The 16,470-nt window shown below is 38.4% G+C and overlaps 1 protein-coding gene across 1 annotated transcript in view; it reads left to right on the top strand.

Annotated features, from left to right (window-relative positions):
- LOC122680591 (pregnancy zone protein-like) overlaps positions 1 to 16,470 on the top strand; it is a 55,002-nt gene that overhangs the window by 2,338 nt on the left and 36,194 nt on the right. Inside the window, exons 2-11 of the mRNA XM_043882137.1 lie at positions 315 to 605; positions 2,826 to 3,006; positions 4,166 to 4,316; positions 4,464 to 4,516; positions 5,651 to 5,671; positions 6,121 to 6,289; positions 8,213 to 8,297; positions 11,094 to 11,217; positions 13,544 to 13,658; positions 16,046 to 16,155. Of these exons, the coding sequence (XP_043738072.1) occupies positions 523 to 605; positions 2,826 to 3,006; positions 4,166 to 4,316; positions 4,464 to 4,516; positions 5,651 to 5,671; positions 6,121 to 6,289; positions 8,213 to 8,297; positions 11,094 to 11,217; positions 13,544 to 13,658; positions 16,046 to 16,155 (1,092 nt within the window). The 5' untranslated portion in view covers positions 315 to 522. The remainder of the gene's footprint in view (positions 1 to 314; positions 606 to 2,825; positions 3,007 to 4,165; positions 4,317 to 4,463; positions 4,517 to 5,650; positions 5,672 to 6,120; positions 6,290 to 8,212; positions 8,298 to 11,093; positions 11,218 to 13,543; positions 13,659 to 16,045; positions 16,156 to 16,470) is intronic.

Genomic DNA, 16,470 nt, shown 5'->3' with positions numbered 1-16,470 from the left:
TCATTTTCTTTATAAATAAATATAAAGATAGATATAAAAAGTGAAAACTAAGCTTTCAAACAATGGAGAGATTATCTTTATATTTATTTTGTTTAAAATTCTGGGATAAATTTTCCTTTGTTTCGTTAAAGAACTCTGTTGGTTGACGCTCAGGGAATATGTGCTGTTCCCTGGACTTCCAGGAAAAGATCTGTGTTGTGTATTTACATAAGTAGCTCTTGATCATATCATTTATTTTGATTTTTTTTCTTAAAGATGTTTAAAGTGCTGTTTAACAACCACAACTAATGTAGTCTCAACATTCTATTTTTCAGGCCCTTTGAAAATTTGAGCAAGTGGATGGAAGTGATCTGCAATTGATTTTTTTATACTGGAAGTAGTTAATATGTTACAAAAATAAATGGTTAGCCATTTACTTTCACTATCCATCAGGTAAAATAAAAACCAGGGATTCTGGAACAAGAACAGAGTTCAAGGAATCAAGGACTCAGACTCCCATTCTTTCCTGGTCCTCTCTACACCATGAGGGGACATCAACTGCCTAATCCAGTCTTGATTCTGCTTTTCTTGCTCCTTCCCAGAGATGCTTCGGCTACCTCCAAACCGTAAGCAACATTTCCAGAAAATTCTAATGCCCTCCTCTTTCCCATTCTGTTATATGTTTCTTGACGTCTGTCTTTTTGTTTATTTCCTAATTCTCTATGAAATTATCTGCTGTTGAAAAGCATTGAAAATGATTACCGCAGGTGGTAAAAGGTAGACTCCAGTTCTAGAAAACTCAGAAACACAAGGTAATAATATTTGTGAAATATTTGTGAAACGTTCACCTACCAAGATGATGGAATTCTACAATATTCACCAAATAAAAATATATAATTCCTACCAAAAAAAAAAAGATAAATTCTTTACTGGCTAATGAAAAAGGCTGCAGTGTCTTGTCTTGGCCATTGCAAAGTGACATAGTATCTGTGTCTGCTCCAAGCCATGGGTTCCCAAGATGGATGAGACCTAAAGACAAGCCAGGATTTGTGTGTCAAGTCACTCAATCCTTCACCAAATCTTTAAAGGCTAGCATTAGATTTTGAGAACATACAGATCAACAAAATGTGGGCTGTGACCTCAGTACCTCATAGTATAAAAAAGAAAGAAAGAGAGAGAGATGGTGCACAGAGAATGAAATAAAATGCAAAAACAGAACCAAGATTCTGTGGGAATTGTTGTTCAGTCACTAAATTGTGTCCAACTCTGCAACCCCATGGACTGTAGCCTGCCAATGTCCTCTGTCCAAGGGGATTTCCAGGAAAGAATAATGGAGTGGGTTGCCATTTCCTTCTCCGGGGGATCTTCCTGGGTCAGGGATCGAACCCTTATCTCCTGAGTCACTAGGCAAGCCCTCTGTGGGAATACTGACAAATAATACTCACTCCTCATGGGAAATGATATAAAGGAAGGGGCATCACCAAAGTCTACATAATGAAGTTGTTTTTGAGATGAGTCTTATGAAGCAAATAGAAGTTTTCCAGCTAGACCAGGACACTTCAGATAGATCGACAAGCATAAGCCACCAGAGCATCAGAGTACAGTATGTTTGTGCTTTTCTAAATGATGGATAAACAGCAACAGAGGAATGAGGAATGAGGAATCCCAGAGGAATTGTCTTCTGGCTGTATGTGGTAATACATCTGATGCTTAGCCTAGTTTGTCTTCTATCGGCAGATAGTGGAAAAAAGAAAAGAGATAAGGTTGCTTCTGAAACAGTATTGAAAATAGATTCAGTTCCTCTCCATGAATTGTTATCTCTTTAATGTTTCCTGCAACAAAGTGATTTGTGATACCATCATACGAAACCCAAGACCACACACACACAGACAGATTCTCTTATTGGTTTCAATGATGATTAATTGATTAATAATATTGTTTGTTAATAAATTAAAAGTGTTTTGAGAGGACTGTTGAAATATTACTGAGAATTAAAGTGGTATGATATTAATGTGTACAACACACATATATGTTGTGAAAGGATTTTCCCCATTGAGCTAACTAATCTATCACATAGATTAATCTAATGATTTATCTAGCACATCTGTCTTTCAGCTATCTATTTTTGAGGGAGAGGTAAGAACATATAATTTCTGATCTCTGAGCAAATTTCAGTTATATAATACAGTGTTATCAGCCATAGTCACCACGTTAGATATTATATCTTCAGCTCTTATCACCTCATAAATAAAAGTTTATGCCCTTTTACCAACCTATTCCTATTTCCCTCTACTTCCCAGCCACTGGAAAGTACTTTTCTACTCTATGTTTCTAAGTTTGACTTTTTTTAAAAGAAGATTCCACATGTAAGTGATACCAGGCATAATTGTCTTTCTCTGGTTTATTTCACCTAGCATTGTGCCCTCAGGGCCATCTATGTTGTCACAAAGGGCAGGATGTCCTTCTTTGTTTAAGGTTGAATAACGTGTGTGTGTGTGTGTGTGTGTGTGATCACATTTTCTTGGTTCACTGAAAATTTCTAATTTAGAAAATTACCTCTCCAAAATATATAACAACTCATGGAGTGCTTATCCATAGCTTACAAATAGGTTTGCTAATGTTGTAAGGGTGACTATTTCCACCATACCAGAGAAATGTCTGGGTGTTTAACTTGGTAGGGGGTTTCTGAGTTTCTACGGTCTCTGGATTGGCCTTTGAAGAATATACTCCTTGCCACTCCTGCTGAAACCTAACTCGGTTCTGTGACTGATGAAGATAGCAAAGATTATCTAGAAGACAACCACAACAACCTCTCCATGGCTGACCCAGACCCCTCTTCTCCACAGGCAGTACGTGGTGCTGATCCCCTCACAGCTGTATGCTGGTGTTCCTGAGAAGGTCTGCGTCCTGCTGAATCACCTCAATGAGACGGTGGCACTGACAGTAACTCTGGAATATCAGATGCAGCCCAGGATTCTCTTCACAGACCTGGAGGCGAAAAACTCCTTTTACTGCCGCTCCTTCACGGTCAGCATTCCTCCTTGGGGGAAGGGAGATTATTACCGAGAGAGCACATTAGCTGATGCCTTGGGTTCTGACCCCCAACAATTAAAAAAAACCTCAGCTTGGTGCTCTGTGATGACCTTGATGGTTGGGGTAGGGATGGGAGGGAGGCTCAAGAGGGAGGGGATATGTATATTCATATACTTGATTAACTTGGTTGTCCAGCAGAAGCTAGCCCAACATCATCAAGCAATTATACGCCAATAAAAAATAAAATACAAAAAAGAAAAATGAAGAAAACTGAGGAGTACAGAATGAATTTCAAATAAGTCTAAAGATAAAAGTTTTACTGAATATACTTTCATAATATTTACAAACAGAACTGGTGCAATATACAAAAGATAATAATGGCTATAGGAGGGATTTTATTTGCTCTTAAAGCAAACTTTGAAGGTAAATAATGTTCATGCCTTTATAGATATAAACACATAGATTCATAAAGTTTAGTGACTTATCTAAGATTTCCCAGGTGATTGATGGTTAATGTACTGTCCTTGTAACCTTTTCTAACTTAAAGTATTAAATAGTTAATCATACCAGCTTACTACCAATGATAATATACAGTGCTGCTTTTGACTGTTAGAAAATAAATTTTAAAAATTATTTTAATACTACCATATTACTGTCAAAATGAGAACTTGTTATTGCCTTCATTGTCATGACTGGTTGAAGAATTATTTCATTTTTATTGCAATGACTTTTCTCCTTTAATCAAATGAATAAATTGCCACTTTCATGTTATACAATCATATTAATATATAAAGCAGGGGACATTCCATTTGACCCTGAAAAAATGAAAATGAAAGTATCTGTTTCTCAGTCGTGTCCACCTGACTCTTTGTGACCCAGTGGTCTGTAGCCCACCAGGCCCCTCTGTACATGGAATTCTCCAGGCAGGAATCTTTAAGTGGGTAGCCATTCCCTTCTCCAGAGGATCTTCCTGACCCAGGGATTGAACCTGGGTCTCCTGCACTGCAGGTGGATTCTTTACCATCTGAACCACCAAGGAAGCCTAGCCCTTATTAATTCCCATGGAACTAACCAGAGAAATGAGAAAGTCACAAAGGCTGAGACATTCAGAAGTGGATCTGGACAGATTCTTCAGCTCATTTCTGTTTTACAGATTCCGGAGTCAGCTTCCTCAGCATTCATAACTGTGCAGGTGCAAGGGCCAACCCAGAACTTCATAAAGAGGAAGCCAATATACATTAGAAAAGAAGAAAGCCTAGTCTTTGTCCAGACAGACAAACCCATCTACAAACCAGGACAAACAGGTATAAGGAACCAAACAAGCAAAGGCAATCTGAAGGGTTGGAGGTGTGGTTCTCTGTTACATTTTGGAAATCCTGGCACATTGTTATTTGTGTTATCATCCTGAATTTCCACTGGTGGCTTTCATGAGAAAAATCTATGTGTTTCAGTGAAATTCCGCATTGTCTCTATGGATGTCAACTTTCACCCTTTGAATGAAACGGTGAGTCTCATAACAATGGCTATTTTGTTGTTGTTCAGTTGCCAAGTTGTGTCTGACTCTTTGCAGCCCCATGAACTGCAATACACCGGCTTCCTTGTCCTGCACTAACTCCCAGAGTTTGCTCAAGTCCATGTCCCAATATTGAGTAAGTGATGCTATCTAACCATATCCTACTCTGTCGCCCTCTCTCCTTTGCCTTCCATCGTTCCCAGCAGTAAGACTGGCAGAAAAAAAGGCCAAAATGTAAAACCTGTTCTTTGGAGAACCTGAGACCAATATGAGATACTTAAATCTACCACAGAAAGTTCTCCAAAGCATATGACTACTCGAGGATAAGGGAGATAAGTTCATCAACTACATTCTTAAAGTTAATTAAATATTCAGTTGAAATTATCTCCTTAAAGACTCAATTATTCTAAATGGGCAAAAGAAAATAAATGCATTTGATATCTCTCTTAAGAGAAATGGAGAATTTCTCACAGATAAAAGTTAACTGCAAAATAAAACTCATTATTTGGACCTTTTTACATAAGTCTAGGTTGCATTATTTCATAAAAGGAAATCATGATTTCTTTTGTTTGTTTGTTTGTTTAAGAATGGTTTTTTCCTTCTCTTTAAAAAAAAAAATTATTTGTTTTTGGCCATGCTGGGTCTTTGTTGCTCTCAGACTTTTCTCTAGCAGTGGAGAGCGGGGGCTACTCTCTAGTCGCAGTGCACAGGCTTCTCATCGCGGTGGCTTCTCTTGTTGCAGAGCACAGGCTCTAAGGTGCCTGGGCTCAGCAGTTATGGTTCCCAGGCTCTAGAGCACAGACTCAATAGTTGGTGCACACAGATTTAGTTGCCTCACAGAATGTGGGATCTTCCCAAATCAGGAATCGAAACTGTCGCCTGCATTGGCAGGTGGATTCTTTACCACTGAGCCACCAGGGGAGCCCCCGTGATTTCTTCAGAGACTATGTCCCAGACCAAACATACGAAGTGTTATGACTCAAACAGGGCCACATGTCCTCATCCAGACAAGAACTGAATAGGCAGGCTCACTTCCTGCTGGTCCAAATACTGTTTTAATGCTGGTGTCACAGTTTTGTCTTTCTATACTCTATCTCACACTCATGCTATTTGTTTTCTTTTCAGTTCCCGGTGGTTTATATTGAGGTAGGTAATATCTTATGTCTCTCACTTGGAATGAGGACTCACTGTGAGTTATATTAACGTCTCTTTCCACTTTCTCCTTCCCCACTGGCACTTCTCCAGAACTAAATAAACACTGTTTTCCCTGTCTGTCATAAATCCTGGGGAGAGTGGATAAGATGTCAATGAAGGAACAAAATACCCTGAGATGATGCAATGTAGTGGCTCTTGCAATATTTCTGACCGAGATAGGTATGCATAATCACAAAAAGAGCTACTATCACCTGTCGTGTCTCAGCTGGGCAAGTTTCCCATTTCTCAGTCTAGAATTCCTAGAAACCTTTGATAATACCTCTGGTACCAATTTACCAACCAGCTAATTAGCCTACTTCATTCTCTCTGAAAATTTGTCCTTCTACTCAAAACTATATATTTCAATTGCCGCAATATATATCTGATGCTTTTACCTATAGAACCCCAAAAGGAACCGGATTTTCCAATGGCTCAGTCTCAAATTGCAAGGGGGACTCAGTCAGCTCTCTTTCCCACTCTCAGTGGAGCCCACACTGGGTTCCTACAAGGTGGTACTGCAGAAGGAGCCTGGGCAAAAAATAAAGCACTCTTTTGAAGTGAATGAATACGGTAAGAATCCCACACATGTCAAAGACATTTATGACATTAAAGAATGTAAGATTGGATCATTTTTTCATGTAGGTGACAAAAAAAATCTGGCATATAACAATTGAAAAGTAGCAAGTATTTTTATTTATCTAAATATTTGCCAAACGTTTCATGCAACTATCTCATTTAATCTTTACAACAGCCCTCTGAGGCAGATATTATACCATCTCTATTGTACAAATGAGTATATTAATACTAGAGAAGTTAAAAATTTACCAAAGTCACGGAGCCAAGAAGCAAAAGAGATTTTAATATTTCCAACCAACGCTATTCAAACATAAATTGTTAACCAATATATTGTGTTATCTACATGCATCTCTTGATCTGTATCTTACAACAGGACATATTTTCTGGGATTACATCCTTGCTGTCTGTAACCTACATGTAATCTATGCTAATAATAGTACTCAGACATTGAAACCATCTTATTAGTTATCAGTTATGTGGAATTTCTAATGTAAGTTAAATACATCATGCTGTGGATAAGGAGTTGTTGTTGTTCTATTGCTAAGTCATGTCCAACTCTTTGCAACCCCACGGACTGAAGCAGGTCAGGTTTCCCTGTCCTTCACTATCTCCTGGAGCTCACTCAAACTCATGTCCATTGAGTCAGTCATGCCATCCAACTATCTCATCCTGTGCTCCCTCTTATCCTCCTGTCCTCAGTCTTTCCCAGCATCACAGCCTTTTCCAATGAGTCAGTTTTTCACATCAGCTGAACAAAACATTGCAGTTTCAGCTTCAGCATCAGTCCTTCCAATGAATATTCAGGGTTGATTTCTTTTAGGATTGACTGATTAGATCTCTTTGCTGTCTAAAGGACTCTCAAGAGTCTTCTTCAACACCACAGTCGAAAGCATCAATGCTTCGATGCTCAGCCTTTTTTATGGTCCAACTCTCAAATCCATACTTGGCTACTGGAAAAATCATAGCTTCAATTATATGGACGTTTGTCAGCAAAGTGATGTCTCTGCTTTTTAATACACTGTCTAGGTTTGTCATAGCTTTTCTTCCAAGGAGCAAGCAGCTTTTAATTTCACGGCTACAGTCACCATCTGAAGTGATTTGAGAGCCCAAGAATATAAAATCTGCCACTATTTCCACTTTTCTCCATCTATTTGCCATGAATAGGAGACTTATCACAAAAACAGGATTCTCCATTCTCACCAGAACTGCCATGAGAATTATAGAATAGGGATTAATTATAAGAACAACTAACATTATATACAACTGTGTGGGAGAGGCTGGAAAAATCTGAGTCCAGCAGCAGGAGTTGGTGGATCAGAGGAAATTACTAGCCAGGATTCCTGAAGCCAGGGTGAGGATGTACAGATCAGAATTTACAAGGGCACATTCAGATTCCAGAGTGGGCCACTGAGGGAAACTGGTAGAAGAATCAATGCGAGAATGTTAGCTCTCCCTCCTCCCACTTTGGTATTTCTATAACCAGGTGTCTGGTGGTGGGCCTAGGGTCTCTATGAGTCAGCAGGGTTAGAAGTTGGGAAGAATAGCTAGAACAGACAGGGAAAAAAATAAGGACAACCTGAAAGTTTCTGGCCCCTCTGCACCTGTGACCATGTCTAATCATGGTGACCTTCAGAGACTAATGCAGCTGTTTCCCTCCCACCTTTGAAATCTTGGACAAATTCTGAGGAGAGTCTAGGAACTATAATACCAGCCTAAGTTACCATGGTGCTAACTGCCCGTGGGTATGAATGACATTTCTTTCTGCCAATAGTGACCTGCCGCTCCTTATTGTAATTGAAATCACTTCATGTGACTCTTTGTTACAAAATTCTGTAATAGAATCATTACTAGTACTCTTGCAAGACTTTCTGCCTGCTCTCACATTTGTGTTTTTTTTTTCCCTTTTGTTGACAACAGTTTTGCCCAAATTTGAGGTCCAAGTGAAAATGCCCAAGAAGATTAGTTTCCTAGAGGATGAATTTGAGGTTTCTGTCTGCAGCTTGTGAGTTACAATTTTTCATCTCATTCCTATTTTTCTACCCTGTTTATATTGCACAAAATGATTACTGGCCTTCCAAATATTTTAATTAAAGAAGTAATGAGTCTCTCCAACTTGTCTGCGCTTAGACCAAGGAGCAGGGGTGATAGCATGCAACATGTTTACTATTGTTAGTAAAATTATTAACTGAGCATTTAAAATGTGCCAGGCAGTGTTTAAAGTGCCTTGCACTTATTTGTGTTTTTGTTCTTACACTAACCTTGTGAGATAAGGATAATAATTCTCATTTTACAAATGAGGAAACTGTAACATATAAAGAATAAACTAACTTGTTCAAGTTCCTACAGACAATAAATGGCAGATTGGAATTTAAATCCAACAGTCTGGCTCCGGACCCTGAACCTTTCTCCATAATTCTATATTGCCTTGGCAAGTAACAAAAAAAATATAGCTGCATGAAGCATTTCTATATCCCAGACACTGGGCTAAAATGAACCCAAACCATCTAATTCTGGAGCCCATGCTCATAGCTTCCATGTTATTCCATGTCTTATTATCTCCAATTTTATTTGTCCCCATTTTTTTAAATTCTGGGAAGTGAGAAAGAAGTTAAGCAGACCCTCTATCTTAAATGCTGGATACATTAATATAGAATTAAAAATGCATGTCATTTAACTTTTTTGCAAAGTTGAAATAGAGATACAGACATAGAGAACAAATGGCAGGGACACCAAAAGGGGAAAGGCGTGAGGGATGAATCGGGAAACTGGGATTGACATGTATACACTACTGATACTATGCATAAAATAGATAATTAATGAGAACATATGGTATAGTGCAGGGAACTCTACTCACTGCTCTGTGGTAACCTAAATGGTAAGGAAATCCGAAAAAAAAGGGGATATGTGTTTCTGTAGAGCTGACTCACCTTGTTATACAGCAGAAACTAACACAATATTGTAAAACAACTATATTCTGGTTTAATACAATGAAATTTTTAAAAAGAAATAAACAAAAATGCATGCTATTTATTTCTTCCCTGATTGCCTTTGGGCAATAAAGTCCCCTCCAGTTACATCAAGGAGGTTGGATTTACTGCTTGCTTTTAAAAACAACATGAAAAACGTGTGTTTTCCTCCTTCTCACCAGTTCTGATGCTTTGCATTTTTTCATTAGGGAGAAAGTCTTTTGCTTCGGATTTAAAGATAAGATTCAACAAAGTGACTAAATTTAGTAAATAATTTATTACTTTATCAGCACTTATAGAAATTTGAGGGGGAGGAGACACTAAAAAGAGGAAGCTTGGGGTTTCTGAGACCAAACTTTACCTACTTCATAGTTTGGACAGGGTCTCCAACCTAAGCATGCAACAGAATCTATGGAGGTGCTTAGTTTAAATGTAGATTCCTTGGCCCCACCTCGAAATCTAAGGAAGGATTCAGTACTGTAAATCTCACTGCATGTCTCAGGGAACGTCCATGGAGGTGGTCCAGAAAGCTTGACTGAGTTCACGCCTTAGTCTGTTCAGGCCATCATAACAAAGTCCCACAGATTGAGGAACTTATTAACAACAGAAATGTATTGTTCACAGTTCTGTTGTTGTTCTGTCACTCAGTTGTGTCTGATTCTTTGTGTCCCAATGGACTGCAGCACGCCAGGCTTCCCTGTCCTTCACCATCTCCCGGAGCTTGCTCAAACTCATGTCCATTGAGTCGGTGATGCCATCCAACCACCTCGTCCTCTGTCATCCCCTCTCCTCCTGTTTACAGTCCCAGAGGCTGGGAAATCCAAGATCAAGGTGCCTGCCTGGTCACATTCTGGTGAAGGTCCTCTTTCTGGTTCAGAGCATCTTCTTATGTCCTCACATGGAAAGAGGGACAAGAGATCTCTCTGGAGCCTCTTTTATGAAGGCACTGACCCATTGAGAACTTTGCCCTCCTCCCAAAGCCCTCACCTCCTAAACTATCATCCTTTGGGGTTTAGAATTTCAACATGAATTTCAGGGTGACATAAATATTCAGGCCATATATCACATCCTTCCATCAGATTTGGCAGAATCCAACTATCATGATACAGTTCATTTATAATATTTTTGTTCTGTAATTAGTGCTTTCCCATTTAATTCCTCACTTATCCTCTTAAAACATACATAAGTTAGGGAGGACTTAGAAATACACTCTTGGGACTTCCTTGATGGTCCAGTGACTAAAAATTTGCCTTCCAAGGCAGGGGGTGCAGAGTCAATCCATGGTTAGGGAAATAAGATCCCTCATGTTTTGCTGCCAAAAAACAAACATAAAACAGAAGCAATATTGTGACAAATTCAGGAAAGATTTTTTTTTTTTTAGGTCCACAACAACAAAAAAAAAATCTTAAAAAATAAAACCAGCAAACAAACAAAAGAAATACACTCTCTATGTTTCCCTAATTTTTTTTCCCTAAAATGACTTTGGAGGTGTTGACAAAGCTAGAATCATAACTTAGATAATATGACAGCAGAGAAAGAAGGAAATAGGCAGTTTTATAGTCAAACCTCAACTGAGAGGAAGGCAAGATCTGAGAAAAACCACGTTGTTACTTTTCCATTTGGAGGTGTTTCAAAAAACAATTCAGTACTCATAAATATTTTCTTTTAGAGGTGTAGATAAGACAGTTTCAGAATAAGTACTTCTAAATGCTAATGCTATGAAAGGAAATGCAGTTGCTGTAGATGAGTAAGATGAATGGATCAAATCATGTGTAGGAAATGTGAGTTATTTATGTTAAATATCTTTTTGTATGACCACTTTATTGTTACAGATATACATATGGAAAGCCTGTCCATGGCCTGGTGACGATTAATGTGTGCAGAAAATATATACAGTACGGTTCTCTCTGCCATGGAAAATATCCACAAAGCATCTGTGAAGAATTCAGTCAACAGGTATATGGAAACCATTCTCCCCAGGACACTAACACCAGATCTTGCTTTCTTGTGACTGATAATACAATAAAGAGCACAATACAATGCAACATAGTACAATGTGACGTGAGAGTAGTGTTAGAATTAGTCACCTATGAAAACTGTGGAATAAGGGAAATATTTTAAGATTGCCTGGCAATAATCAGAACCCACTTGAAGACAGGCCTCGTGGATTTACAATAGTATTTATTTGGCCAGTTTTGCAATTTCCTTCTGACAGCAATCAAAATGCCAGGTGTCGGGCCTAAAAGGATGTGGAAGTCTCCAAAGCTGGCTTTAATCAAACAGAAAACAGAAGGAAAATATGGCAAATGTTAAGAATTGGGCCAGTGGGAGAATCAAGTGACACTATGGAATCTATCCTGCATGTGGGAGTCTATGAGATCAGCATCAGGTTGAAGGGGGGGTGGGGGGGCGGACCAAGAGAAAAGATGGACGGGAGTCCTCGATTACATCAGAGAAGATGTAAGGGAAACAGCAGCAGGACATGTTGTATTAAGAAATGAAATGTATGATTTACTGATTTCGGAGGAAGAGTACACAAAAGGTCAAGGTGAGGCAGTGTGAGCAGACATCGTCAGGTGTGGAAAAACAAGCTATCCAAGCTGCAGAATGAAAGGCTAAGGTGGTGAACATGGTGATGAAGGTTAAGATGAATACTGATAAGCAAGATAAACATGAGAGAAATCCAGCTGTCAAAATCTTTATCGAATCAGGGAAACTAAGATTCATTTTCATTTTCAAATGAGTCATGACATCTGTATATAAGTAAATTAAATGAATTAAACTTGTGCAATAAATATTTATTTATTGTGCAATAAATATTTCTAGGCAAGAATACTGGAATGCATAACCATTCCCTTCTCCAGGGAATCTTCTGGACCCAGGGATCAAACCTTGGTCTCCTGCATTGCAGGCAAGACTATTTACCATCTGAGCCACCAGGGAAGCCCAAACTGTGACTAAATTATACTATGCAATAAATATTTTCATGCAAAGAAGTACAAAAATGAAAACAAATCTTTATTATAATATGGAATCCAACGTTTAGTTTAGAAATCTGATTTCTATAATGATTCATCTAGTCAATAAATGGAGAAGGCAATGGCACCCCACTCCAGTACTCTTGCCTGGAAATTCCCATGGAAGGAGGAGCCTGGTAGGCTGCAGTCCATTGGGTCGCTAAGAGTCGGACATGACTGAGCAACTTCACTTTCACTTTTCACTTTCATGCATTGGAGAAGGAAATGGCAACCCACTCCAGTGTCCTTGCCTGGAGAATCCCAGGGACGGGGGAGCCTGGTGGGCTGCCGTCTATGGGGTCGCACAGAGTCGAACATGACTGAAGCGACTTAGCAGCAGCAGCAGTCAATACATATATGTGCTTTCATTAATGTCCTAGATATCAAGAAAACACAGTTAACAGTCCCTAGTCAATATTTGGGCTTCCCGGATGACTCAGCAGTAAAGAATCTGCCTGCAATGCAGGAGATGTGGGTTCGATCCTGGGTCGCGAAGATCCCCTGGAGAAGGAAATGGCAACCTGGTATTCTTGCCTGGAGAATCCCATGGACAGAGAAGACTGGTGGTCTACAGTCTATGGGGTGACAAAAGAGTCAGACACAACTGAGCCACTGAATAACTACAGTCAATATTTAGGTGGAGATCATTACAGAGGCTTCTTAGAACATGTTATGTCTGAGTTGAGTTTAGAAGAGCTGTAACTGTTGGCCACAATGAGAGAGAAAGCAAGAAAAGATATTTAAGGAACAACGTACACAAAGAGATAAAATTACAAAATACCATGGCATGTTGGGAAACACTGAGCTACATTGCATTAGTCGTGTCCAACTCTTTCAACGCTGTGGGCTACAGCCCACCAGGCTCCTCTGTCCAAGGGCTTTCCCAGGCAAGAATATCAGAGTGGGTTACCATTACCTCCTCCAGGAGATCCTACCAACCCAGGAATCGAACCTGCATTTCCTGTGTCTCCTGCATTGGCAGGCAGGTTCTTTACCACTAGCGCCACCTAGGAAGGAAAGTTTAATATGACAGAAATGGGATAGACTTTCAGAAGGGAGGGGAGAAAGCTAAGGTTGGCAATGATTGATGCAATGATTAATGAACAAATTTTGTATCGCCTGGGGGAAAAGATAAGCACCCAAAAGGTGAACAAAACATTTGTAAAATTTTCTTCTGTGGCCAGCACAAAATCGTCATTGGTTGACAACTGACTTTTTAAAATCACAAATCAGAGGACCCAGGACTTCTCTTCCTTTCTTTTCAGGCAGACAATGAAGGTTGTTTCACACAACTAGTAAATGCTAAATCATTTCAGCTGAGACAAAAAGGATATGAGAATACATTACAAGTGGAAGCCAAGGTCAGAGAGGAGGGAACAGGTTTGTATTATTATTAAATGTATATTAATTTATTTATATATTTATCAAACATTTATCAAACATTCAATCCATGTAAAATACTTTCTAGTTTCTGGGGACTGTGTTAGTGATATGGTCTCTGCCCTCAAGGAATTAGGAATCTAGAAAGAAATTATACATATAAATGGCTATGTATATATGTATCTATGTATTATATATAACCATAATAAAATTTGGAGGCTTCCCAGGTAGCACTAGTGATAAAGAAACCACCTGCCAATGCAGGCGATGCAGCTTTGATCCCTGGGTGGGGAAGATCCCCTGGAGGAGGGCATGACAACCCACTCCAGCACTCTTGCCTGGAGAATGCCATCGACAGAGGAACTTGGCAGGCTATGGTCCATAGGGTCACAAGGAGTCAGACATGACTGAAGCGACTTAGCACACACCATGAAGTTTTCACAGGAAGTGTTAAAAAAAATAAGGGCACAATGAGTGTGAAGAGAGATAGTTTATTCTAATATAGACCAAAAAAAACTTCTAAAAGGTAGCATTTGAGCAGATCTGAATAGAATGGATTGTATTTTGAAACAATAATGCACCAGAAAAGCATAATATGCATAAAACAAATGTCTTCAGTCCCAAAGGAATCTTTAAAGTAGGCTGGTGCTAAGGTGTTTAGAAAAGTCAATTGTATACTAGAGAGGTTAGACTTTATTATGAAAGCATTGGATATCTTCAGCTATATTTAAGAAGAATGACCTAATAAACTATTTTTTAAGTTAATTCCAAAAAACTATTCATATAAATAAATAAAATAATTGTCAATTCCAAATAAAATGCTAACTTAACAGAACCCTTAAATATAAAAAAAAAAAATAGCAACTGAACATACATACAATGCTAATTACAAGGTAAGGCAACGATAAAAAGTAAAAAAAAAATCTATTAATGCTATTAAAAGTATGAGTTCATACCCAGAATTATCATAATGCTATTTTGAATATTATCCACTTTTTAAAAATCACAAGTTTTCATCACATAGAAAAGAACACAAATTTCACTTTTCTTCAAAGGGATGTCAATCCTAAATGTGATTTAAAACATTTGAGTAAAATTATTCCCTCAAGCTATTGAATATTTTCCAATTGCCATTTAGTAGTTTTATATAGAATATACACTACTTAGACTACTCAGAGAAAAGAACATGGCATATATTATAATTATACAACACAAAAGAGGGCTTTGGTTATATTTTTATATTTGTAAAGTTAAAGTTTGATTAAAATAGTCACTGTTCTTTTTTGTTTTTTATTGTCATTTCAATTAAAAAAATATAAAAACAGAAAAAAAAAAGTTAATTTTAGCAGGCATGAAGAGGACAGGCTAGATGAAAAATATGTTACAATGTGTTAAATCAGAATACTATCCAAAATGACCCCACAGACTGCAATTTGGGGGTCTGCAGGGAAATGAAATGTCATTAACCAAGATAAGGAAAAGATGAGAAAGAATTATGGTGATGAGGATTTGTCTAAGACAATTCATCATAGCTTGGAATATCAAAATGTCAATTGATTCACTCAGTGGACAATTTCAAAATAAAAGTCTGAGCAAAATCAGGACCCGAAATGTAAATCTGAAACCATTCTTACTGTATTCAGATCCTCCTAAGAGAAAAAGCAAGTGTTCTGAAAATAAGTTCATTATCATTACTAAATTGAGGCTAGAGGTGGACAAGGAGGGGCTCAAAAACTGAAACAACTACAGGCAAGAGATTAGATAAATAAGCAGAATAAAACTAGAAGACAAGGGGTTAGAGAAGGAAATGGCAACCCACTCTAGTATTCTTGCCTGGAGAATCCCAAGGAGAGGAGCCTGGCAGGCTACAGCCCATGGGATCACAAAGAGTCGGACATGACTAAGCGATTGAGCACACATAGGGTTCGAGTGGGGGAAAATGAAAAAGTAGTTTCTTTTGACAGAGGAGGGCTTTAGATAATGGAGATAAAATACAGATTACACGTCACTGAATGAAAAAGCCCTGGGTATTGGCTATATTTTTCACCATGTGCTGAAAAGAAGGCTTTTGCTGGGGAAGGGGTTTGTGACAGAAATTTAAGAATATTTTTAGGCCAATGTGAAGAATCAAGTTGTTCCCAAATGGTTGCTGGAGAGGAGCAAGATAGAGCAAGATCTCTGAGGAAATGAGGAGAAAAACTCCTCAAGAACATGAATGGAACAAGCAGGGTATTTGTGAAACCAGAGAATTGAGGAATTATAGATGTCAATGAAAGAATAACAGTATATGGATTTTTTTTGTTATAATGGAGTGAAGCTGGAATGGGGTAGGAGGTGAGGCGAATAGAACATATAGAACAGTTCAACTTCTCTGAATTATTCTTCAGGGTTGGAATTAACCGGACATGGATCAAGTGAAATCACAAACACCTTAAGCAAACTGAAATTTACGAAAGTGGATTCACACTACAGACGTGGGCTTCCTTTCTTTGGGCAGGTAAAGTTTCTTTTCAGTATAACCATAATTGGGGGCATGTGACTTCTAGGAAAACCAATCTTTATATCAAAAGTTATCTTTTAAATGAATCAAAATTCTTTTATTATACAAAAGCAAAATTTAATATAGAAACAAACATTTATTTACAGTGAGTGAAGAAATTATAAAAACTTAAAAGGCAAATACCTTATATAGGACTTCACTGGTGGCTCAGCAGTAAAGAATCTACCTGCCAAGCAGGAAACATAGGTTTGATCCCTGAGTCGGGAAAATTCCCTGGAGAAGGAAATGGCAACCCACTGCAGGAGATCCCAT

This window comes from Cervus elaphus, chromosome 22 (genome assembly GCF_910594005.1).
Source record: "Cervus elaphus chromosome 22, mCerEla1.1, whole genome shotgun sequence".
NCBI classification, from domain to species: domain Eukaryota; kingdom Metazoa; phylum Chordata; class Mammalia; order Artiodactyla; family Cervidae; genus Cervus; species Cervus elaphus.
The sequence above is the reverse complement of the archived record's forward strand: the minus strand, read 5'-3'. Positions and strand labels throughout refer to the sequence as shown.